This window comes from Sinohyriopsis cumingii, chromosome 7 (assembly GCF_028554795.1).
Source record: "Sinohyriopsis cumingii isolate HCF-2022 chromosome 7, ASM2855479v2, whole genome shotgun sequence".
Taxonomy (NCBI): Eukaryota; Metazoa; Mollusca; class Bivalvia; order Unionida; family Unionidae; genus Sinohyriopsis; species Sinohyriopsis cumingii.
In genome coordinates, this window is record NC_142967.1 from 22,470,136 (window position 1) to 22,496,946 (window position 26,811).

A 26,811-nucleotide genomic window follows, 5' to 3' on the forward strand; every position below is an offset into this window, starting at 1 on the left:
ACCATGTGAATCTCAAATGAAGAGAATGGTATCAGGCACTATTATCTGTAGGTAGCGTTTGGTCTTTGTGTAATATCACAAGTGACTGGCTTATTGTCAAAATATAAAACACACAAACAAAATACCAGCATCCATGCTGTATTACACTCAAGCATTCATACTATACGTACACCATACTGATACTGGTATTTGTATTTTGTCTGCTTATTCGTCTTTTTATGGACAAAACGTAAATTTTTTTGGGAATGCACTGTCTACGATGGATTTGAAAAATGGTATTAAACAAGAAATATCAACTGATTCATACATTTTAAATCATAAGCAGTGGATTTTTGTTCACTTATCAAGTAAAATGCAATCGGACAATATGAAGCGAGCAGTTGTACAAACTGACAGATAATTCCAACAACGGTTTGGCGGTGATGATGCTCATTTAGATAACGGTAACCCTTCGTAGCCTATTGACCATAGTGTACATAAGAGATTTGCTTTCGGTCGGCTTTGTAGGTCATGCCTTATAAATAAATGAGTTGTGATAAAGATTCGCTAAAGTAATGAGGAACATGCAAATAAATATTTAGGCCATTTTCTTTGACATGCAAATATCTTACCTAATAGGTGTGAAATTTTCCAGTTGACGGCTATTTTCATAAGTCAAAATCTCCGCGTCATATAAACAGAAAATGTTGATTGGTTAGTTGTTACTGTTAAGTGAAGCTTGATTGGATAAGCTAACGAGCCGAACAGTAAAGCTCAAAACATGGCGGCACGCATGTAAGAATGTGACAGATGAAGTTTGTTATTGCATATTCTAATCGAAAAGTGAAACACTGTGAAAGAAATACATTTATTGTCGAACGTATCCGTACAAACTCAAGTAACCGGCAATTAAGTTTAATAAGAATAACATAAACTATGTTGTACATTTCTCTCTCTCTCTCTCTCACAATATAAGACACCGACTTTGGCATTATATGCAGGGGGAAACGGAATAAAAAGTAGCGGAGAACAGCGGGTTCGTGTAATTTCTCTATATATTGTGATGTTTGTACACTGACTTTGAATGGCACTGCTTTTATTTGTTACCGTTACTTGCATTTGAAGCAATTGATATGTGTTTATGATAGTACTTTATATGTATAAAGGTTTCCTTTTTATGTTCACTTAGACTCTGAGAAACTTATCGTGAATTTTATAGTAATATATGAATGGGGCTGAATTTTTAAAAAGCCTGTTCGATCAGATGCCCTGTACCTAAACATGAAAAAAAGGCTGCCATGAGAACAAAAAGTTGTCCTTCAACCTTTTTTTTTCTGACGTTACTGGTGGCAGAGACCATTGGTGCTTGGTATGTTTTATGCTACAATGTAAGTGTTTTGATTTTTTGGACTTTTGGAGCACTCACTAGTAATTAGTAAATTTATTTAAACAGACCTTTTATGTGGATGATAAGTAAAACCCCTCATCTTTTGAGAAAAGCACATCTTTGTATCCATGGGTTATTGTCCAGAAATTTAAATTGCTCATCCTAAGGTAAGAGTAACATTAGCGCTGCCCCAAGTATTAGTTCCTAGCGATATAGTCCTCACTGTCTCTAGTTTTCACATGTTACTCTTACTTCATGTTGATGCTGATTTCCACACAAGCATCAATATTTAAATTTCTGATTTCCAACACGAATCGTGCTTGGCACAGTTGTTCTCAGCCACCAGTAATGGCAGAAAAATAACAGGATGAGAACAACTTGTTGGTCTATGCTGCAATGTACCTTAACTGTATTAACATGGCTGTTGTGTACATAATTTATATAAAGCTATTTGTGTGGCTGTTGGGTAACTGATAGGTGAAAGGCTATTCACACTGTTGTGCAACAATTCCTAGACATTAACAGAGTTATGTGTATTTGATAAATCAATGTCATTACTGTAATCTTGTAATAAAATATTAGCTTTTACATGTATGTATTTTATTTTAACCCTTTGAAAAAGATGTATCACATATCTTATATTGTTTCAATGCACACCAGTTAGTGCCATCTTGCCTCCATTTACATAGGTCCGAGCCTTGGGCTTGGCTAATGAGAGTATGTGAGAAAGTGCTAGTAGCTTCCTGTGGATTGTTGTTTCTTACAGGGGCTTTTCTGGGTTCTTCGTCCACCAGTTATACAGTACTGGCTGCCATATATAGCCTATCTTATGCTGTGAAATGGTGTTAAACCCCAAAACAACAACAATGGGATATTTTACATGTTTAGTTCAGAAATATAAATATGGAGCATAATTTGTGTCTCTTGCACAAGGTCTGTCATTTTGGAATCACCTTTATATCCCTGCATCTTAGAGTGATCCTTTTGACTATCTATCCTCGTATTAATCCAATCTAGTTACAAATTATTCTGAAATCCTTTAAAATTTGGTCCATATTATTCCTTTGAGTAAGTGCACATATCAACAAATCACAGTGCATCTGCAGTTTTGTTTTTAGATATTGTACTGTTTTATTTACACTAGAATGAAGTGTGCATTGTTCATTCCACATATGGAAAGAATGGAGCTTATTGGATAATACCAGGTAAAAAAGTGGAACGATTTGAAATTTTAAAAAAAAACCTGGTTGTAAATATCCTTGCATGTTTCTTGTTTATTCAATAAATTCAAACTCATCATTATTACAGGCACTGGCATTAATCACTTTTTTTATTTCTGTAATAAATATCTGCTGTTCAGGCCAGGATTATCTGATGCAGCAATGACAGTTCAAATTATATAAGACTGGAAAGTTTTATGTTGATTGCATGAATCAGTAAATGCAAATACCCATAACCATTATCAGCCTCACCTGTTGCAAGTCTTCTATGCTGGGATTTGAATTTCCTCGTGCCAAATAATCATTCCCTGCTGCAATTTATTTTGGACATTTGAGACTACTTTGGAAATTGATACAGCAGTGGCTTTGCTGATGATTTGGTCTTTTATATTTTCAGCTCGTCAAAGTGAGCAATCACTGGTCAGTTCATCCTGGTAACCGGTCAGATTGATCTGGTTGTCAACTTTCCACCTGTCATTACTGAGGGGCCTCATGGTATAGTGATAGTGATCAGAATTCTCCCTCTCACATCTCTACAATCAAAGCCTGAATTCTTGTCAAGCTTAGGCTTTTCAGTCTCTTGTCAATTGTCCTCAAGCTGCATTTCAGACTTCATGATCCATTTCTTCTTATCCTTAACCTTCAGGATCCTTTGCTTTTTCCTCTCAAACCTAGCAATCCATTGTTTGTTTTGATCAAGACTTTGCCTCCCCTGCACCAGGCATGCAGCAGTAAGCAGGCATTCTTGCAACTCATACAATCCTGCTTAACCTCATGCATCATAGTAGTAATTGCATTTTACTTCTTTACATATAATTTCATGCAAATTTAGTAGGTCTCTAATTCTGCTGGTGTGTGAAGTTGTATGCCCTTTAGATAATATTTCATTCAGTATAAAAAGCCCATAGTATGACCATTATAACTGGCAGTTTGAATCAGCCTCATAAGAACAGGTTTTACTGCTGATAGTTGTTTCTCTGAGTATCTTTCAGACATACTGCTCCATCCAAACTCCATTTTTATCTTCTACATCATCTCAGCCAATCAGGAAGTAATAAACACTTGGTTTAGCATCTAGTACACTACCCTCTGATGTTAGAAACCTGTGTATACATAACAATCAGTTGGCGTACTTACATTTTTCTTGTAAACATCCAGAATGATCTTTGGCCATAAAGTTAGAACATTGTATGTGGATAAGCATTATGTGGATTTTCCTATCTTAAACTAAATACATGTCGCAAAATTTCATTCATTTTGTTATGCTTGTGACAAAAGCTCCAACATGTGACAGTGAATACCGATAAGGGGTGGGGACTAATCACTGAGTTAGATCCTGTTATTCTATTTATTAACCAGATATCTTCTGCAACAAAAATATTTGCCACTGCTTGTATAGTAAAATGTTATATAGATGTAATAGCTAGTGACAGCGAGACTTTCAAGGCCCCTCTGGATTTTGGCCCAGTCCCAGAGTGTAGGGGAGGGGGAGGTTCTGGGCAAAGCTCACAAATTACATCCACTTCGGGCCTTTTGTACTTTATTGAGCTTATGGACACATTAATTTGAATATACAAGTGAATTTTGACCAGTCTTTGTAATTAGTTGCATTCTAATGCACTGACTGATAGTTGGAACTCTAACCTTAATTGTAAGCATGATAGCAGAAACAAATATGAATGGATTTGTATCAATGAACTCATTTTATGGATACCATTTCAATAACTTTGTTTTCTTTAAAAAAAAATATATAAATATCAGGTTCATGGTAAAACGCCATTATAAAAGAATTTGTAAGGCATATACATTTTTGTTATGTATGAAGAAATAGTTTTGTTACCAATTTGGTATGTTTACATTTTGCAAGTATATCCGATCTGTTTTCAATACTCATCAGTTCAAAGGAAGAAATTATCTTATCTTGGATTTCTGGAAATTTGCTTTTGGCCAGCAGAGCATATTCCTTTAAGGAACTCTTAAAGCATTTCCATTTGATTTGACCCTTCATTGATTTTTTTATTTTTAAATGTCTTGAACAAATTTATCAATAATTTATCATCTGCTACCTTTTATTTATTTATATTTGTATTGGTTTCATTGTTGTAAAAAAATTTTTGTTTGTTCTTTATACTTCAGATAAAGAAAGAATTATTGTATGAAGTACTCAGCTTAGCCTGAAAATGCCCAGTGGTCAGACAGCTTTTAGGCAGGTGGATGAGAAACATGTCTCGGTAGAGGTGGAAGAAATGCTTTGGTCACCCAAGTTTGACCTGGTGGCTCTTTCCAATGTGCAAGGGGAGGTAATCCATCAACACTCAGAATTCTTGAAAATATATTCATTGTGTATTGGACTTTTTTCCACTCAATTTTCAATAGTAGAAGCTAAAACAGACTTCAGTTCAGTCTGGCTCTGATGAAATATAATTTCTTAAAATATACTCTTGCTTGGAGTCATGAACTGTAAAGTTTCCTTTGTCAAGGAAAATGCTTGTTATTGCCTGTCCATTTTCAAGACTGATCATGATGCATATAAGTTATGTGCAGAGAAGTACAAAATTTGGCATTAGCTTTAGATGGCTTTAATTTTCAAGAGTTTATCTTCTGTTTAGGAAGGAAAATATTAAATATTACATATGTAGTTTGGCTGAACCCCTTATTGTCTTTCTAGATAGCTACTGTTCTAATAGTTAGTAAATATTTCTCCTGATTGTCTTTTTTGTCATCACCTAGCCATGTAATAGATAGACTGTACCATACTTACCATATATTTTGGGACACCATATTTGTTGGGATACCATAAATTAGTTTTAAAAGTAATTTTTTGTGCACTGTATGTTCTGGTACGTGTCATTTTTCAAATTGTAAGTTGTGGGTCAGCAGCTAAATCAGTTGAAAATTACATCTCAGAATGCACTCAAACTTAAATTTTATTAAAAAAATATTAAAGTGTGTACCTGAGATAAAACACTTTAATCCAGTGCAGCATCTTCTTGCATATTTGCCAATGCATTTATTTTGTTTTAGATAAAAAGTAATTTTTCTGTTTGAAAATCTACAAAATTATTTTATTTTGGTGCCCCTAAACAAACACAAAATTAGGCCATTCCTGAAGTCATACAGCAGAGTAATGTCTATTTTATTTCATTCTGCCTGAAAATGCATGCATATAAAAATAAACATCAGACATGATGCATAAGAATCACTCATATTTCAGAGATCAGTGCACTTTTAATTTAGGTATTATATATATGTAGGGCACTTTTAATTTAGGTATTATATGTATGTAGGTCACTTATAATTTAGGTATTATATGTATGTAGGTCACTTTTAATTTAGGTATTATATGTGTGTAGGTCACTTATAATTTAGGTATTATATGTATGTAGGTCACTTATAATTTAGGTATTATATGTATGTAGGTCACTTAAAATTTAGGTATTATATGTATGTAGATCAGAGGTTATTTGAGGCTCAGCTGATAAGTGGAACATATAGTGTTTTTAGCTGCAATTCATTTCATTCTTAATTTCTATGTATATTTTTGTTTCATTTGAAATTTCTAGACATATTTTTTTCCAAAATTAATTGTCTTGATTTTGCATTCTAATTTTCTCATTCGATTCTAAAACTAACAGAAAATTATGCATTATGTATAATTTATAGTTTTATATGGTTTTAATCTCATTAATTATCCTTTTCAGGTAGTCCTACATCGGTTGTCATGGCAGAAAGTATGGGTTATGCCATCTCCGTCAGAAAATGTCAAGGTCAAAGCCATGGCTTGGAGGTCAGATGGAAAAGGTATACAACATATTGATGATGATGATGATGAAGACTTCATAAATTACTGCTGTTGTGGTTTTACTTTTTTCCATGCTGTTATCTGAACCACAATGTAATATGGCAGATTTAGTTATTGCTATGTCTGTCTGATTCAGCCGAACTTTGTACACATGTTAAGCAAGCTGTGTTGAGATGGCTTTTGAATCTTAGAGTTTTCAGCATTTAATATCGTTTTATGCTACCATGGAAGAAAAGATTATCTTAATTAGAATACAAATTGAACTATATTTAGCTGATTTTTAAAGTAGCCAAACTTTTGTAGGAACACTTGAGAACAAGATGATCCTACCTCTGTGCGAGTGTGTGTGTGCGTTCATGTGTGTCACACATGTTCTCTTATACCATATCAGTTTACAGATTGGGATATGATTGGCAGCTGTTGATTTATACCATTGTTTTTTTCTTCAGGGAATGAAATTGCAGAATATGAGCTGTGGGCAGTGAGAAATAAATTATAATTACTAAGATGGAATTGGGCTATCAATATGACCATGACAAAGCCACATAGTGAAGTGAGCTATCAATATGACCATGACAAAGCCACATAGTGAAGTGGGCTATCAATATGACTATGACAAAGCGACATAGTGAAGTGGGCTATCAATATGACTATGACAAAGCGACATAGTGAAGTGAGCTATCAATATGACTATGACAAAGCGACATAGTGAAGTGAGCTATCAATATGAATATGACAAAGCCACATAGTGAAGTGGGCTATCAATATGACTATGACAAAGCCACATAGTGAAGTGGGCTGTCAATATGACTATGACAAAGTGACATAGTGAAGTGGGCTATCAATATGACTATGACAAAGCCACATAGTGAAGTGGGCTGTCAATATGACTGTGACAAAGCGACATAGTGAAGTGAGCTATCAATATGACTATGACAAAAGCGACATAGTGAAGTGGGCTATCAATATGACTGTGACAAAGCCACATAGTGAAGTGGGCTATCAATATGACTGTGACAAAGCCACATAGTGAAGTGGGCTATCAGTATGACTATGACAAAGTGATATAGGGAAGTGGGCTATCAATATGACTGTGACAAAACGACATAGTGAAGTGGGCTATCAATATGACTGTGACAAAGCCACATAGTGAAGTGGGCTATCAATATGACTATGACAAAGCGACATAGTGAAGTGAGCTATCAATATGACTATGACAAAGCCACATAGTGAAGTGGGCTGTCAATATGACTATGACAAAGCGACATAGTGAAGTGAGCTATCAATATGAATATGACAAAGCCACATAGTGAAGTGGGCTATCAATATGACTATGACAAAGCCAATAATAATGAAGTGGGCTATCAGTAGAATACCTGTTACCTTAATGACTTGATGCAATTTTTCCTGCCTGTAAAATTTATAGTATGTTAAGTTCAGCCTAATAAATTATCAAAAATAAACATTACATTGATTAATATCAGGCTCTATCTGAAATTCCTGAATGAATTTGCAGTCAGAAACTTTGGAAAGCGGAGAATCCATCTATGATACTTTAAATGACAGATTATGACTGTATGTTAAATAGGAATGACATAATGTAATATAATTTACATAAATGTCTGTAGTTTCTTATATGGAGTTTAACCCGAAGGTGGTGCTACAAAAACCATCTCACAGTGATTGATGTTTACTGCTGCAGTAGAAACGTACTTTTATGCAGATGGTGTACAGGCATCAAGATATGCTTGTATGTAGATTGAACCAAGTGCTTCCATTGGAATGGACTAGAGGCATCCAAAAGCACTTATATAATGTAGAGGGTTAATGTGTTCATAAGGTTATAATTTCATTTGCCAAAAATGATACAAATACATTATTAAAACAACTTCAGTCTCCATCAGATAGCAAGCTTTCTGTTGATGTATTCATTCACTGAATTCCTTTATTGATATTATTTTGCAAAGTTACAAGTATTGTTCTTTATATTTAGGTATAAGGTCATTTGTAAATAACATCTGCACAAGTTTAATTGACCCCATTATAGGCAGATTTTGTATCAAACAGATCTGTTAAAAGAAGTAACTGTTGATGTTCTTCATGAGCATATGCACTTGTTTCTTTGTCAAATACAATACACAATCACAACAGCTACAGTGGCCTAGTGGTTAGAGTGTCTGCCTCGGAATCGGGAGGTCATGGGTTCTATCCACGGCCGAGTCATATCAAAGACTTTCAAAATGGTACTAGCAGCTGCCTCGCTAGGCGCTCAGCATTGAGAGGTTAGTGTTAGGACTGGTCGGCCAGGTGTCAGGATAATGTGACTGGGTGGGACATCATGCTACATGTCTGCAGCATGTTGCCTCAGTGCTAGACATCACTATAAACTGCCACACAGCAGACATCATAGCAATATGACTGAAAAATTGTTAAAGCTACGTTAAGAATCCTAATCACACACACACACTCACATTAATGTTAGAAATGACTTCTATTCCCTCCCTTAGACTTGAAATGTTGCTCTGTCTGTAGTTTGTGCAAAGGAATGTAACTAGCATATTACCTACCTTAGCTCCATATACCGGATATCATTAAGTTGCAGTTTGTGAACAGGTTCAGAGAATCTGGATTTCTTTTTTTCTTTTTTCTGTTGGCCATCCAGTAGTCTTTTTGGTACTACTCTAAGTCAATCAGTCACACTACAGTGTAACCCCATTATAACATGATGGTTTGGGTCCATAAAATGTTGTAGTGCTATAACTAACCAAGTCAGTTGCAGAAAATGATGCATGAACCAACAAAAGGGTAGGGCAGGAGGGTTAATAAAAGTGGGTGCAAAACTATGTGCATCATTGGCACAGTTGCCATCTTAAATCAATGCATATTTAATGAGAAATACACGTATTGAAAATATAGAGATTGCTGGAATTTTTCTGCTGTGAATCAGAATACCTTATTGTTTTTTGAAAAGCTTATTGATTTTCAGATGCTCTTCCATCCTTGTATGGTTGACTTGTGAACACCTAAATCTCAAGCTAATTATGATTGTTTAACCCTGGAGTTGTCCTGTCCAGTGCTTCAAGCTTCTCTTTAACAGTAAAAGCTTTACATTTTCATGTATCCATTGTAAATACCGACTAATCAACAGTCTGACATCTGTTTGTTTGAAGACTACCACAGGAATAATTGTTAATCAACAAAGGGGTCATGGATGACATTATTCACTGATCCACTGATTGCATGGCGATTGTCAGACAACACTGACAAGCAAGCCATGTGCAAATTTGGTTGGTGACTTTGTGTTGATGAGATTTTGAGTGAATTCATCTTCCTCCATTCAGTGACATCATTTACAGAGTATTCCCCTGATGTCTGTCCTCATGTCTTTGGGTTTGGCGCATGACTTTTACAAGGATTGTTGAATTTCAAACAGATTTTTACATGTGATTATATCCCTGTTACCGTGAACAGTTGGATTTCCAGCATTCCACATGATCATTTAGAAGAGATTGGTCTCAGTCCAGGAAGGTTATAGCCCCTAATTTCCAAGTTTCCTAACTTCATTTCCCAACAAAAGTTCCTGTGTTTTAGGTCCTGATATGCCATGTGTAATGAGAAGGATCCTTTTTAGACCCCTTGCTAACCGGTACAGTGGGATCAAAGTTTTACAAGATTCAAGTTTTGTAATTTTCTCTAAAACATTTACATTTCAGTGTTAGCGGTTGGCTACAGTACAGGACATGTTAATTTGTGTTACATTGAGAATGCTGAAATTCTGCACACATTTGAAGTTAAAGGGGAAATAACATGTATGAAATGGATAGCAGAAATGAGTCCAGAGCACATGAACAGTACATCGTATCCTGAAGACAGCACTGAAACATATCTTGCACATCTTCAGCCACTGAACAAAAGGTTTCTTCATTATTTTTTGTGTGTCTTTGATATTTAAAAAATATATATGTACTCAGACAGTAAACATTTCTTTGTCAAACATATATGTAAGAGTCTAAGTAAAATTGTATCCTCTGATTTCCATAGACACTTCTTTGCTGGTGATGTCAAAAGGAAACATAATGTATTATGTCAAGTTGTTAGATATATTCTCAACCTTTGAATGCCATTATATAATAAGTAAATTATTCACATCTGAAAGAAAATGGGGGCCAAAAGTATCAATTGTATAACATAAGTACAGTAGAACCTGTCTTGAAAGACCATGACTTTTGACATAAAATTATGGTCTGTCAAGACAGGTTCTCTCTCATAACAGGTCATGATGATATATAATCAATACATTTTTGCATTGAGAATATGGTCTCTAAAGACAGGTGGTCTCACATAGCAGTGGTGTTTCAAGACAGGTTTTACTGTATAGTGAACAGATAAATTGTTGTCTGTCTGAAATATCTCGTACTAATGGTAAACTACTGCACTCTGCTTTAATAGATTTCATTCATGGAAAAATGGAAATATGTGTTGCACATATTTATATGCCCTCCATAAGGTACATCATATTGTGTTATTTGTTTGTTACCAGTTTTGACTTCTGCACAATAACTATAGATGTCCACCAATCTGCTGTTAACTTTATGCATGGCTTTCACTTGGGATAAAGGAGGAAACCTGTTGATATCAGTTTAAAAGCTGGGTCACTGAAAGAAAGAAAATTGTTTCTGCACAGAAATTTGAATTCTACACCTTGAGAAATAAAGAAGTTTATTAGTTTTGGTTTAAAAGTGAAATGTCAAGGTCACTAATGTAAGGAAAAAAGTTTTTTTCATTTGCACAATTTGCAATAGTTCGGCGTTACATACCTAGACCAGCCCTTATATGCATTGCATGTGAAGTTTGTATAGGGTCAAAGGTCATTGTGACTGAAAGAAAAATTGGTTTTGCAGAATTGTTCTGTTCTAGATAAAGTTCCTAATCAAACATTATGGATGGCTTGTATTTTGTGCAATAAAGAAACCTTTAGAGTTTGGGGGTCTGAAGGTCAGAGGTCAAGGCAAGCCTTATGTGAACAAAATTAATGGTTTCTGCACAATAAGTTTAGTTCATGATCACACACCTTGACCATAGGTCAAGATCATTGAGACCTGTTGGTCAGTAATCTCCAGGGTCACTGCTTCATAGATGAATAATGGAATCTGTGGTGGGGTTTGCACTGAAACAAAGAAATCCCAGTCATGGGTTTACATTATTTGTCCCCCAACGAGGCTTTGCCACAAGTGGGATTTCCTTGTCTCATTTCAAACCCCAATGTAGATTATATTTCTCGTTCAATATTTACCTCCAAAGTTAAAGAACTCTTCATTTAGCACATTCAACACATTCTTCATCACTCTCCATTATTTCTTCACATTTATCTGTAGGTCAATCAGCTTTATAATGTTTTATGCAAATCTGAATGATTATCTCAGTATAATCCAACTGTATTTATCACTTACACACCCTCACCCACAAACAGGTACAACTTAACAGTTGTATTTATTACTGTATTTATCATTTACACACCCTCATCCACAAACAGGTACAACTTAACAGTTGTATTTATTACTGTATTTATCATTTACACACCCTCACCCACAAACAGGTACAACTTAACAGTTGTATTTATTAATGTATTTATCATTTACACACCCTCATCCACAAACAGGCACAACTTAACAGTTGTATTTATTAATGTATTTATCATTTACACACCCTCACCCACAAACAGGTACAACTTAACAGTTGTATTTATTAATGTATTTATCATTTACACACCCTCACCCACAAACAGGTACAACTTAACAGTTGTATTTATTAATGTATTTATCATTTACACACCCTCACCCACAAACAGGTACAACTTAACAGTTGTATTTATTAATGTATTTATCATTAACACACCCTCACCCACAAACAGGTACAACTTAACAGTTGTATTTATTAATGTATTTATCATTAACACACCCTCACCCACAAACAGGTACAACTTAACAGTTGTATTTATTAATGTATTTATCATTTACACACCCTCACCCACAAACAGGTACAACTTAACAGTTGTATTTATTAATGTATTTATCATTAACACACCCTCACCCACAAACAGGTACAACTTAACAGTTGTATTTATTAATGTATTTATCATTAACACACCCTCACCCACAAACAGGTACAACTTAACAGTTGTATTTATTAATGTATTTATCATTTACACACCCTCATCCACAAACAGGTACAACTTAACAGTTGTATTTATTACTGTATTTTCGGGCCTTTAAGTCGATGCAGAGTATAAGTCGAATGCACTGATTTTGTAAATTTTCCATCCATCGTCCACATATTAGTTGATTCGGAATATAAGATGAGACCAGGTCAATAACTTGGCTTCGTATTTTACACTAGTAACTTCTGGTTTCATGAAAATTAATGGTATCACTATCATATTCCATATTACCAGCAATCTTGAAATTGCATCACCAATGCTAACAATGCTTGTGATTTTACTCCTGTACAAGGCACTGCTATATTCTGTTATCAATTGACACAGCTGAATAAACAGTCCATGCTTGTTTTAATTATGATATCCACTGCAACAAGAACCACATGGCTGTGCATGCTATCACATGGCTGTGCATGCTATCACATGGCTGTGCATGCTATCACATGGCTGTGCATGCTATGTACATAGCAGGTCGAAAGCTTTAACCTGATTATTCCAGTTGAAACCAGTCTGAGTGCAAGATTTAACAGATGAGATAAACTCAGTGAGGCTAACAAAAGGGAAATGAAGCTATCCATAGGGAAATCAGAAATGTGAAGAAAATTGAGAGACAGAAAACAGAAAAGTTACAAATGAAAAATAAATAAAAAGTACTTTATATTATACTTTAACATATCTATGAAATGCTGTATCACATTTACACAAATGAACAGTTTTATAATACATATTATTTAACATGTCAATTATAATTGCAAGCACATTGATGTTCTAATTCAATTTATTACCTGTAGTAGAACTGTTCCACATTCTAATTAAGAAAATAATGATTAAGAGTTCACTTAATCATCTCCAGTATCTGAAAATCCCTCAAAGTTTTCGTCTTCCGTATCAGATTGAAAAATGGCGGCTGTCTCAGGGCTCAGATCATTGGAAATGTTCTCATTATTGTCTGTCTCCATCTCCTCATCCTCATCTGGCTTTTCTTTCCTGCTGGCAACTTCTGCTTTAGCAAAGCCATTCAAAATAGCTGATTCAGGAACCCTGTCCCATGCATCCTTAACCTTATCTGCAACCTGGGAATATGTAGCATGCTGCATATGTCCCATGTTTGTGAAGCTGTGCTCACCTGATGTCATCCAGTGTTCCCACAACTTCTGAAGCTCAGCTTTGAAACAGCAATTAATGGAAATTCTATTGGTTGTAATAACTTGTCATACCACCTGGGATGATGCCTAATGATGTCTTCTTGGTTTCAGTCTTCACCTTTGTTTCGGCACTGATGTGTGCACACATATAATCCATAATGAGGAAAGACTTCTTAGTGAGGAAAAATGCAAAAAAGATTAGTAAAACTGCATTGCCATTTTGTTTATACAAAAAATAATAATTGTTGGTGAGAAAATACAGTGATTGATGCATGAGCTCTCTTATTGTCATTACAATATCTACTGGTGTTTATGGACAAAAGACTTCACAGAACTTACCTTTAAATATCATCATTATTTCTCCTAATAAAGTCCATCACCGTAACAAAACGCCAGGTGCATTTTAAAATGAGTTTGGAAGCCCGTTGATGTTTTCTTGACATCTCAGTACATGCTAAAGTGAAGACCACAGACCCTTGGTCAACTAGTCTTATTCTGTCCTTATAACAAATTCTGTATGGACAATGGCTTCAATAGCATATTGACAGCTTTTCATTTCCGTAAAGAGAGCCTCATTTCCCTACTGACAGCCTCGCTGATTTGACCTATTCTGTTGATTCTTGCCCTCAATCTGGTTTCAGCTGGAATAACCAAAGCGCTAAGCATGTTTAATTACCGTGTAAATAACACTGAATAGCCATATGGTTGTTGTGACAATGTACATCGTAATTAAAACAAGAATGAATTGTTGATTTAGTGGTGTTTATTGATAATGGAATATAGTAGGGTTGTAAAACATGAGAATTATCACAATCATCAGGTTACTCAAAATTCAGTCTTTTTCTCTCTTTGCAAAAGAAAGAAACATATATATATATATATATATATATATATATATATATATATATATATATATATATATATATATATATATAAATGCATTTAGCTCAACAGGTAATTGAGTTTCTGCTCTATGCTATCTGTCTTAGCACAAAAAAAACATTTATCTTTGTACTGAGTTTAAAGATAAACAGGGAAAATAACACCTACATTCATTAGACTTTTAAGTGCAAATACTTGTAATTAAAACAATGAAGTCAAAAAATAGCTTGTAATCCAGACTATATTTTTATGAAAACACACTTAGGACTTGCCATTGATTTGAATTTTAATTAAACTTTGTTAGAAAACATGAAATATTTAGATGATTATGGAGAGTTTTGTTTTACTTCATGCAAAACGTAATTGCTTGGCTACAATTATGCAACTGTAGTGATTTGCTACTTGTCAAGTAATACTCATTCATAAGTCGACCCCAACTACACACTGCACAGATCTGCTATTGCATAATGCAGTGTGATGGAAGTAAGTAGAAGAACAAAGATAGGACCTGACAACAGATTTCATGCCTATGTTGTTTGCAGTTGGACTTGACTATTAAGTGAGTACATTATTACTTTTACAATTGGTAATGCCCAGAAATACATCTACATCAAAAACATATGATCTAAAAGTAATCAGTAATTGATATTGTATAAAAAAGTAATGTAGTTTAAATCAGTTACTTTGCTGTAAATAATTGTTATAAAAACGTTAAATGGTAATTATAATTTAATTACATTTGAAAGTATTCAAGCCCAGGTCAGCCAGAGATTAGGTTGTATACTGTTTTATTTAGAAGTAGCAGCAATAATACGGACCCCGATTTGGTAGTACATGATATAATGATAGATATTGGTCTACAATGTTTGCAATGAGATGCTGGTTTAAAATACCATACAGTGCTTCTGTTATTATCTGACAGTATATCTGTGTACTCATAAAAAAGTCGTCATTAATTTTTGTACTCATAAAAACGTCATCGTTATGTATTTTTCATTGCAGCTATGGAACACTGTCCAAAGGAAACATGTAAGTAAACTTTCTCATTAAATTGAAGTTACAAACAATGGATTTTACTGACAGCATGTTTTAATTTAGTCTATTTTACTTTAACTCTTTTCGGGGCTTTTTAATATCAGAGGGTTCAAAGTTCGATGTCACCTTTGTTTGCTTCTATTTTGTGTGATTTCATGTGGTATTAGAAGTCACCAGCTGTTTCAGTGTTGATACAATGGGTATTTACTGGATGAAAACCTGTTTCAAAGTGGTAATATTGATTAAAAATAAATTCACCATCGTTTTATAGGCCTGCCATGATACCTGAAAAGCTTTAACAGTTTCCTGACTATTTGGACACAGGAATAATATCGTCAGATTAAAGATGACATGAACCATAATGATGTCAATTCAGATAAATTGAAATATGCATGTTTCTGGTCAGGGATTGCAAGCTGCTTGAAATCTTGCAGACAAAGGACATATTAAAAAGAAATTATTTGATTGTCTTTTATTTGACAAAGGTTATTGAATAATTTTGATTACAGCAGTCTTGGGACATCTGCAGAATTTAAAGCATAACCAGACAAATTTGTTGGGCAACCAGTTTTCATATCTGCTTGCCCAGGGACAACCATGGATTTTTTAAATTGTCCTATTCTTTTATAGAGAGCTGTAGATATAATTGGATTTTCAGTTCAGAAGAGTAGTTCTTTAAAAAAAGTCATAAAGATCTATAGTTGAGCCTTGTGGGATTCATGGTTAGACAGAAACAGAACTTCATTTATGTAAATGTGTTTTATTCTGGCATTTAAGTATGAAATAAACCATTTAATGGTGGTATCATCACATTGATAAACTTTAGTTGTTATAAAGATTTCATGATCAACCATGTCAGATGTTTTCCTGAAATTAAAAATTATATAAATTTCTGTAGTATTTGAGATTGGTCTAAATCATCCTTAGAGGTTGGGTTGTGAGTTGGCATTACTTTAGCAGTTTTCCAGATATGTAGCAATACTTAAATTGATTATTCTGAAATAGCTGAGGTAGGTGTTCTTATAATTCATTTAAATTGATTTCCAGCACTCATTCATTTAATTTTGGGGGCCCAGAGTGGCCGAGTGGTCAAAAGCACTCTCCGTTATGGATCACTGCCATCTCACCTCTGTCTGTGTGGGTTCGAGTCTCAGATTCAGCCAATGTGGGTATGTGCGAAAGCTTGCCAGTAGCTTCTCGTGGGTCTGTGGTTCTTTCCCGGGTTCTTCCTCCACCATTAATACTGGCAGCCTTGTATAGTCTATCGTGTGCTGAAAAAAGGCTATAAACCTCACAACAACGACAACAACATTTAGTTTTGTGGATATTTTGGTGAAAAAATTGTTATAAACATTTGCAATATTGGTGTTGTCAATGATAGTGGTGTAAGAAATTCCAGATTAAATGTTCAGCTTAAGTACATAATTTTAATGTTTAATTTTTAATATAACACTACATGACAATCTTTCTGATTATATACTACAGTCAGGGTTCATTTATATGTGTTTTTCATCTGTATTGAACATGTGGAAAGTATAAGGAAGGAACACTTATTCTGGTTCTTTCATCTTTTTACCTTTGTTGTAGCAGTTGAAATTACCACTGGAATTTCAAATTCATCATTGATCATTTCTTATGTGTTCATCTCATACTTGAAATTATCAAAGGCTACAGTGGCCTAGTGGTTAGAGCTACCGCTTCAGATGTGGGAGGTCATGGGTTCAATCCCTGGCTGAGTCATACCAAAGACTTATAAAAATGGTACTAACAGCTGCCTCGCTTGGTGCTCAGCATTAAGAGGTTAGTGTTAGGACTGGTCGGTCTGGTGTCAGGAATGACTGGGTGGGACATCATGCTACATGTCTGCAGCATGATGTCCCATTGCTAGACATCGCTATAAACTGCCACACAGCAGACATCATAGCAGTATGACTGAAAAATTGTTAAAGATACGTTAAAAATCCAAATCACACACACACACACACAAACTTGAAATTTTCCAGTGTCATCATTTATCATTTTTATATATGTTCATATCATAGTTGAAATCCTCCACTGTATAGTGTGTTAAGAATTCAGTTTTTTTTACTGTCACATGACATCAACTATCTTGAGATTACCCATCAACCACGTATGCTCTCTTATAAGTCCATTCTCTTTGTTGCAATTTGATTAATACAGAGTGGGGACCGTCTTAAAAGCATATCATACAAAAAAAGTTTGATAGATCTCGTGCTAATGTGAGAAAGATGGAACAGAAATTAAACAGATGTGTAGCTCAAGTGATAAAATGCAGAGGAAAGACAAAGAAGAAAACCAGTTATAAAGATCAACCAGGTGGCCTCACATTTGTTTTTCTGATTCTGACTCGGATTCCAAAGATATTCCATGGATTGAGGCATTTTAAATGACAAGCTTTGCTTTGTGTATAGTTGGAGGGTCCCAAAGAAGGCAAGTAATAGTGTATCCATAGTCATTGCAAAGTGGCTGTAAGGTAATGGGGTGAGGGAAGGAACAGGTACAATGTGATGGGAATAGGGAAGGCAACCCCATGCAAGCTCTGGTGCAGTGTGAATACAATATGATGGGGAGAGGAAAGGTAACCCATTGAAAGTAGTGGTGATGGGAAGAGAGATGGCAAACTTTGTAAGCAATGTGGATAAGTTGCAAGAGAGATCTCTATTTTATTCATAAAATAAAAAGTGTAATATGCATACATGTCAGGTCATTAATTGAATATCTCTACAATGTTATTAGTGTAAGTGCAATTACCATATATACTCGGTTATAAGTTAGGTCCAGCTGCACACTGCATAGACCCAGATCTGCTTTTGTATAATTATAATGCATAGGTTGATCTTGGTCTATGCAGTTTGTTGGGAGTCATCAGTAGAACAAGCAGTATAGACCCTGATCTGCCTGTGACAGCAGATCAGAATCTATCTTGCTTACAGTTGGACCTGACTTGCTAGTGAGTATATATGCTACATTTATAATGAATTAGATACACGTTATTGTGTTAACACAATGCATCGAATGTTTTTCAGTTTATTTTTATTCTTTACAAAATAATGAACATATTGTTTGAAGATGAATATGACTTGAAAACATTAAGTCTGGTCTATCTTGTCTTCAGAGAGGAAGTTGTTGAAGATGGGAAGAAGTTAAAAGACCAGAAAGAGTAAGTTCTAGTTTTAGTCCATTAAATAAAGTAATACTTGTCAGTTACATGGTATTTATAAATTTAAAGCATGATATAATTAGACACTGTAAAGCATAGTATAAATAGATACTGTAAAGTATGGTATGATTGTATAAAGTATGAGATAATTAGATACTATGAAGTATGATATGATTGTATACTGTAAAGTATGGTATGATTATAAACTGTAACGTATGGTATCATTAGAAACTGTAAAGTATGGTATCATTAGAAACTAAAGTATGGTATCATTAAGTACTGCAAAGTATGATATTATTAGAAACTGTAAAGTATGGTATCATTAGAAACTGTTAACTATGGTATGATTATATACTGCAAAGTATGGTGTCATTAGAAACTGTTAAGTATGGTATCATTAGGTACTGCAAAGTATGGTATAATTAGAAACTGTAAAGCATTGTATAATTATATACTGTAAAGTTTGGTGTCTTAGAAACTGTAAAGTATGGTATGATTATATACTGTAAAGTATGATATCATTAGGTACTGCACATTATGGTATCATTATATTATAATTTAATTGGTTAAATGTTCATTAAGGAATACACAGTGCATGCTTCTCTGGCCCCTTGCTGGGCCCCTCTTTGTCTACTATGGTTTTCTGCCCAGACATGATGTCATTGCAGCCAATATGTTTAAAAGCTAGTAACTAAATTTAGATATGTTGTCATGTTGAACCAATCAGACGACTGAGTTGAAGCATGTGATCAAACATTGTGTCAGTTAGGCATCATTCTTATAACTGATACACTTGTAGAGATGCATTTCTTTCCATGTGATGCTGCATTTAATTGTTAACATTATTTGCCATGTAAATGTCTGAGTGTGTTTTTTTTATATATGAAAACCATGTTAGCACAATATAGCGACAACCACTTGAGGAATAGAATCAAACTTGGCAAATAATGTTTGTACGCTTATGTAGATGACATAGTTAGAATTTTGTCATTACATTCATTTGTATAAACATTTTTGACAGTTTTAAATTTTTCAGTCTGCAGTGTTTTAGAAATGCAAATTTAGTTTTTGTAAATGCCATTTGGTCCAAATTTCTGCCTTCTGGCCGTGTTAGTTTTTGTATATTCCATTTGGTCCAGATTTCTGCCTTCTGGCCATGTTAGTTTTTGTATATGCCATTTGGTCCAAATTTCTGCCTTCTGGCCATGTTAGTTTTTGTATATGCCATTTGGTCCAAATTTCTGCCTTCTGGCCATGTTAGTTTTTGTTTATGCCATTTGGTCCAAATTTCTGCCTTCTGGCCATGTTAGTTTTTGTATATGCCATTTGGTCCAAATTTTTGCCTTCTGGCCATGTTACAAATCTCAGATTTTTATATATAATGCTACTTAAACTGACAGAACTGTTTGAGTTTTGAGAGAAAAATCTGGCCCGTAAAAATCATAGTCTTTCTATATCACACTCATGAAATAAAACCTGCACTGGTGGCTTATGTGGTTAGAGCGTCTGCCTTGGATGTGGGAGGGGGCAGGTTCAAACCCTGGCCAAGTCATACCAGAGATTTATACTGCTCTGGTGTCCTAGTGGTTATAGCGTCCGCCTCAGATGCTTGAGGTCATGGGTTCAATCCCCAGTCGAGTCATACCAAAAAGACTTATAAAAATAGTATTAACAGTTGCCTTGCTTGGCGCTCAGCATTAAGAGGTTAGTGTTAGGACTGGTTGGCCTGGTGTCAGGATAATGGGTGGGACATCATGCTACATCATGAAAAATTGTTAAAGCAGCATTAAAAATCCAAATCACACACACACACACACACACACACACACACACACACCAGAGATTTATAAAAATGGTACTAGCAGCTGTCTCACTTGGTACTGAGCATTAAGAGATTAGTGGTAGGACTGGTCGGCTTGGTGTCAGGATAATGTAACTGAGTAGGACATGATGCTACATGTCTGCGGCATGTTGCCTCTGCGCTAGATATCACTATAAACTGCTACACTGCAGACATCATAGCAATATGACCAAATTTTTTAAGCCGTCTTAAAAATCCAAAACACACACACACACACACACAAACATAAATATTTCTTAACCTTGCTATATTATTCTTTTCTTTCGTATCAGGTACCAGTGTCACAGAATAGTAGTAATTGTCATGGTGGGGATAGGTGAGAACATGTTTTTACTTCTGAAAACAAATCCCTTATAATTTCATACTTATTTCAGGCTGAATCTGCTGTTGATAGGAAACAACCAGCAAGAGATCCATGTGTATGCATATGGCATATTCCCAGTTGCCAGCATTACAATCACAGATCATAATGGCTTGGAGGTCAGTATACAGTCAAACCTCTGTCTTAATGGTCACCTTACGTAGCAGTCACCTGGTCATAATGGCTATTGTAATTCCCATCCCCACAGCCTAAGTGGTTAGAGTATCCATCGCAAATGTGGGTGGTCTCAGGTTAGAACCCTGGCTGAGTCATACCAAAATCTTACATAAATGGTAAAATGGTACTAGGAGCTGCCTCGCTGGATCCTCAGCATTAAGAGGTTAGTGTTAGGACTGGTCAGCCTGGTGTCAGGATAATGTGACTGAGTGGGACATGATGCTACATGTCTGCAGCATGATGCCTCAGTGCTAGATGTCACTATAAACTGCCACACTGCAGACATCATAGTGATATGACAAAAACACACACAATTCTCAGCTAATTTCCTATAAAACTATGGTGTGTAACAGTTAGTTGTTTCCTAATGATTTCTCCCTGCCTTAAGCACTGGAGCATATCTGCAGACTATGCAAACTAAACTTTTGCTTCATGAGGAAGGCATTGTTTAGATAATGGCATATCAATGATATGCAAACATTTCATATTTCACTTGTATTCATCTTAATTCAGTCACATTGATAGAGTAACTCAAACATGTCAAAATGTCAGATTCAAAAGTGAGGCAGTTTTTATCATTATGGTAGACAGTTGAAGCAATTTGTTTACTGGATGGTGTGATAAATAGTTGTGTTATCACAGCAAAAATGGAAATCACCTTTGGTGCCATTGTGACAAGTTTTATGTCTTCACCTATTTTCCTGTGAATTAAAGCTGTCTCTGAATGATAAAGTTCACCTCTGAGATGAGATGTAAGTTACATACCATTTCATTAGGGTCAAGGGTCATTCATTATTTAAAACTTGTCTATAAAAGCAGGCAAAGTTTTGGTTTTTGGGTCACAAAGAAAAGCCATTAACGACTTCATTCAATTTCCTATTCATTACAGGCTTTTCTCTTGATGTTAGTAGCTAAGCAACTGTCTAATCTGTTCCTTAATCATAAAAAAACTGTTTCAAAGCCTAATTTATAGATGTTGCCAACATGTCATTTCATATAAATTTCACCACTTTGTAGGATTGCTTATATATCACTGAAAACCAGTAAATCATGAGTCCATGAAACAAAGTAAATAAGAAAACAGTGGATATTCAGCCAGAATGTGATCTGGAAGAATGATATTTGATCAAAATGACAAATAAAGGAAAATCTGCATCAGATAATTTTAGGAATCAACAAGGATTTAAGTAACTTAAAGAATGACCTTCATGGTTTTAGTACTGTAGACCATAGTATGGTGTTTCAGGTAAATTTTAAGTGACCCATGAAGTCTTTATTTGCCTTTGTTTTATTTCATACTGGAGAAATCATGTGCAGATGCAAAAATAAATAACACAAAAGCAGCATTAATTGACTACAACAGATTATTGACATGGTAATTAAACAAGAGCTGCTGAGTGATTTATGTCAACCTTGTCAATTTTGTCTTCACATTTTTGTGTCTGTAAGTTGTAAGGCACTGGTGCATATTCCAAAATAGTCATTTAGTGAAACCCCATGTTCCCAAGTTACAACTTAATGGTCCTAAACTAAGTAATAGAAAGAAGCAAAACCAACAAGTTGTGTAAAACATCTCAAATAATTTAAACAAAATTTAGGAGGAACTTTGGTATTATGAATTATATTCAATGTAGTTGTAAAACAATTGTACACAAGTACAAAATAACAAGTGTTCTGAATGAATTTCAGTCCTCGAATGTGCTGATGTGCACACCCTCTTGATGTATCCCAATGCCATTGTCTGAAACTCCTTTGAATAAATTCACAATAATCCCAGAATAATATTTTAGTCGAGAGTCAAAGAACACTTTGTAACTCCAGTGAATAATCCAAGCAAATGATTTCCTCTCACATTATATCTAAACACAACATTAAAAACATCTGCAGGCTGATATTAATGCAAGAATGTATGAAATAAGAATGAATTAATTGATCAACCCTGTCTCCTTATATATACACTATGACAGTGTTACAACTCTTAAAGGTGCTTTACTTCCTACCTGAGGTTTGTCACAATGCCCCACACTCCAACATCTGTCTGAATGTGCCATTGGGAAAATATCCCAAACATGTCAACAGGTTTGTTATTATGATTAATTTTAAACATTGTCAATGCCTATTTATAACTCATATGCAATCTTTAGATACACAGCAAAAATGAAAACACAGTATATGCATGACTATTGTCTATTCAGACGAAGAAGTCATAACAAGATTTTTAAGCTAGCCACCATTGCCACCAAATTGAAGGTCTGATCAGAACTATATTAGCTTAGGCTTGTAGGTTGGATGGTTTTTAATGACACTTAATGCACATTATTGTGCACAATGATCAGCACTTTTCATTTAGGACCAGTTAGATCCAATCTTTAGCACATTTTCATTTAGGACTGGTTGGATACAATTTTCAGCACATTTTCATTTAGGACCAGTTAGATACAATTTTCAGCACTTTTCAATTAGGACCAGTTAGATCCAATCTTTAGCACATTTTCATTTAGGACCAGTTAGATACAATCTTTAGCACATTTTCGTTTAGGACCAGTTACCGGTAGATCCAATTTTCAGCACATTTTCATTTAGGACCAGTTACCGGTAGATCCAATTTTCAGCACATTTTCATTTAGGACCAGGTAGATACAATCTTCTGCACATTTTCATTAAGGACCAGTTAGATACAATTTTCAGCACATTTTCATTTAGGACCAGTTAGATCCAATTTTCAGCACATTTTCATTTAGGACCAGTTAGATACAAATTTCATCACATTTTCATTTAGGACCAGTTAGATGCAATTTTTAGCACATTTTCATTTAGGACCAGTTAGATACAATTTTCAGCACATTTTCGTTTAGGACCAGTTAGATACATTGATCAACATAGACCTCAGAAGTCTTTTAGTGAAAACTCCAGTGATATGATCATCCATTATGTTACAACCCTATGGGGGGCCCTGAGTGGCCGAGTGGTCTAAAGCACTCTCCATTATGGATCACTGCCATCTCACCTCTGTCTGCGTGGGTTTGAGTCTAGGATTCGACAGATGTGGGTATGTGAGAAAGGTTGCCAGTAGCTTCTCGTGGGTCGTTGGTTGTTCCCTGGGTTTTCCCAGGTTCTTCCTCCACCATAATACTGGCTGCCATGCATAGCCTATCTTGTGTTCAAAAATGGCATTAAACCCAACAACAACAACAACCCTATGGTCATAAATTAAGTAACAGAAAGAAGCAAAACTAATAAGTTTTGTGAAACTTAAAAGAAACTTTAATAAGGAAAGCCAAAAGAATCTAATGTTCTGAATGAATTTCAGATCCTTGAATGTACTGGTCTGCCAACAGTCCTGATATATCAAAATCCAGAACTCCTTTTTGATTGATTTGTAATAGTCCCAGAATAATATTTTAGTCCAATGAGTACTTCGTAATTCTGATGAATAAACCTAACAAATGTCTCCCCTCAAATAATTTCTAATTACGACATTAAATAGCTCCACAGACTGATGTTACAACAAGAACATGGGAAACAAGAATTTAAGAAATTTCCATCCTTACCTACCAATATACAAGCATAAGGGGGTGAAGGCGCATTTTTTGCCAACTCGCTGTGACATTTTGCAAATATCCCACGTTGTAAAAGAACCCACCTGACCTAACCCATCCAATGAGAAAGAACACCTGACCTCACCAGTCATTGTGAAATTACCCCAATCTTGTCAACAGGTTTTATTATTAATATTATTATTAGTGATTGTATACACCTATGTAACACCTATTTATAGATCTTGTGCAATCAACACTTTTAGTATCTTAAATAGAATTTTATACCTATGTACATAAATCAGCTATCTAACGTCTTGATGTTATATAGATGATCATTACAATTTACATAATATAGATACAGTTATGTACCAAGAGTTAAACAAATATGGATATACGTAACGATTAGGAGAAAGAGTATTAATTAGATTTTCAAGATGGCAACCATGGTGGCTGTGCTGGAACTTAGATTGGCACCATTTTTATTTACACCAAATAGATACTATAACAAACGTTTCAAGTTGGAGTGTCAAATGAGTGTCCATGGAACACATGATGTGATTAGTCTTTCACTGAAGACTCCATGTCACAATAACCATCTGTCCAGGAGAAGTAGCTAAGGGAAAATTTTCAAGATGGCCAATTTGTGTCAGATTTTAAATTTTTGACTGGAACTAACTTGACATCAGAAGAAGTCTTTGTGAAAACCCAAAGTCAATACAATCATTGTTTCAGATGGAGTAGAGTTACATTTTTCAAAATTTAGTGCCAGTGTGGACATTATGTAGTCATGACTGTTCCATTCAAGCATACATGGTACCCAGGGAAGGCATTTAAAAAAAATATATGCCTGGGTACTTTGATATCACAGACTTAATGTTAAAATGATAAGAAAATTCTAAATTGCATCTATGGGCGATTACCCTACTTTAAAAGTGCCTTCTGTGCGTCCTATGTATGTTTTAATGGAACAGCTCTCAGCACCATTTTCATTTGAGATCAAATAGACATCATATACCATCTTAATCTTAAAATCCTTTGTTAGTACAAGCATTCATTCAGGAAGATTGCAGTAACAAGTTTGTGAAGATGATCACAGTAATGGCAGTATTGAATGTCCAATGGGCACCATTCATTTTGGTCCAATTATACATCTCGGCTGGTAGGAGGAAAATGTAAGGGTTATTTATGCTTTTATGCCAAATGCTGGACACACATTTATGGCCGTCTCCTTTTTAACTTTTAAAATGCTTTGGATTCACTTGCTTGAAAAGGTATAATGTTCAAACTTTTTAACATTTTGGGTTTCCACGACAAAAATTGGTTTCCACTTTTTATAAAGATATCAAATTCCTTGTTGTAGTAAATGGTCCCTTGTCTAGTTGGTTCTCTGTCAGGCATGGTATTAAAGCGTATGTCAGTGTGGTCATGTTAGCACATTTACTCATCTTAAATATCAATTATTGGTCTGAAATTTAATACTAATACAGTTTTATCAAAGCCTACTCAGTCCAAGTCATTGAATGCTCTACAACTTAACTGCCATCAAGGAACTTTCAGATGAAAATTATTGATTGCTTATGGACTTTTACTGGGATAAGAATGTCAGCTCTAATCGTTACAATGTAGGGTAGTACAAAGTTTTTTCAACACGCATGACTTTCATTGTGACATCACAGTATTGGTCATTCAGTCTGGTTTACACTAGATCACACCTTATCTAAAAATGTCCACATACTTTAAAATTGATGTGTTTTTTGGGATATTTAAATAATTACCTTCCAAAGGAATGCAGATATATGTGGATGCAAATAAAGTGAATAATTGCATTTTAAAGGTATGTGTAATCAAATTATATTAAAAAAACCCACCTGTTTCAGAAATAGTTGGTACTGAATGCATACATGATCTGTGTGAGTTTTTCTAAAGATAAGTTGATCCACAGTCACTGCGTCCTCTGTCACTATGTATTATATGTTGAAGGTTTAGTACTGTTCACATAATTACGTCACATGCCAATATAAAAGGTAT

The 26,811-nt window shown here is 34.9% G+C and overlaps 2 protein-coding genes across 5 annotated transcripts in view; one reads left to right on the top strand and one right to left on the bottom strand.

Moving 5' to 3' along the window:
- Nucleotides 1-668, bottom strand: part of LOC149794870 (rho GTPase-activating protein 19-like) — a 107,077-nt gene extending 106,409 nt beyond the window's left edge. Inside the window, exon 1 of the mRNA XM_089964514.1 lies at nt 612-668. The gene's annotated coding sequence lies outside the window, so the exon portion shown is untranslated. The remainder of the gene's footprint in view (nt 1-611) is intronic.
- A 73-nt stretch (nt 669-741) lies between these two features.
- The window catches only part of LOC149794872 (anaphase-promoting complex subunit 4-like), a 194,249-nt gene continuing 168,179 nt past the window's right edge, over nt 742-26,811 (top strand). Inside the window, exons 1-8 of one of the 4 annotated variants that reach the window (XM_089964519.1) lie at nt 753-774; nt 2,984-3,081; nt 4,723-4,886; nt 6,288-6,387; nt 10,102-10,303; nt 15,632-15,658; nt 18,801-18,845; nt 21,081-21,186. In XM_089964519.1, the coding sequence (XP_089820645.1) occupies nt 4,767-4,886; nt 6,288-6,387; nt 10,102-10,303; nt 15,632-15,658; nt 18,801-18,845; nt 21,081-21,186 (600 nt within the window). In that variant the 5' untranslated portion in view covers nt 753-774; nt 2,984-3,081; nt 4,723-4,766. The other 3 variants (XM_089964520.1, XM_089964522.1, XM_089964521.1) reach the window with 3 other exon arrangements.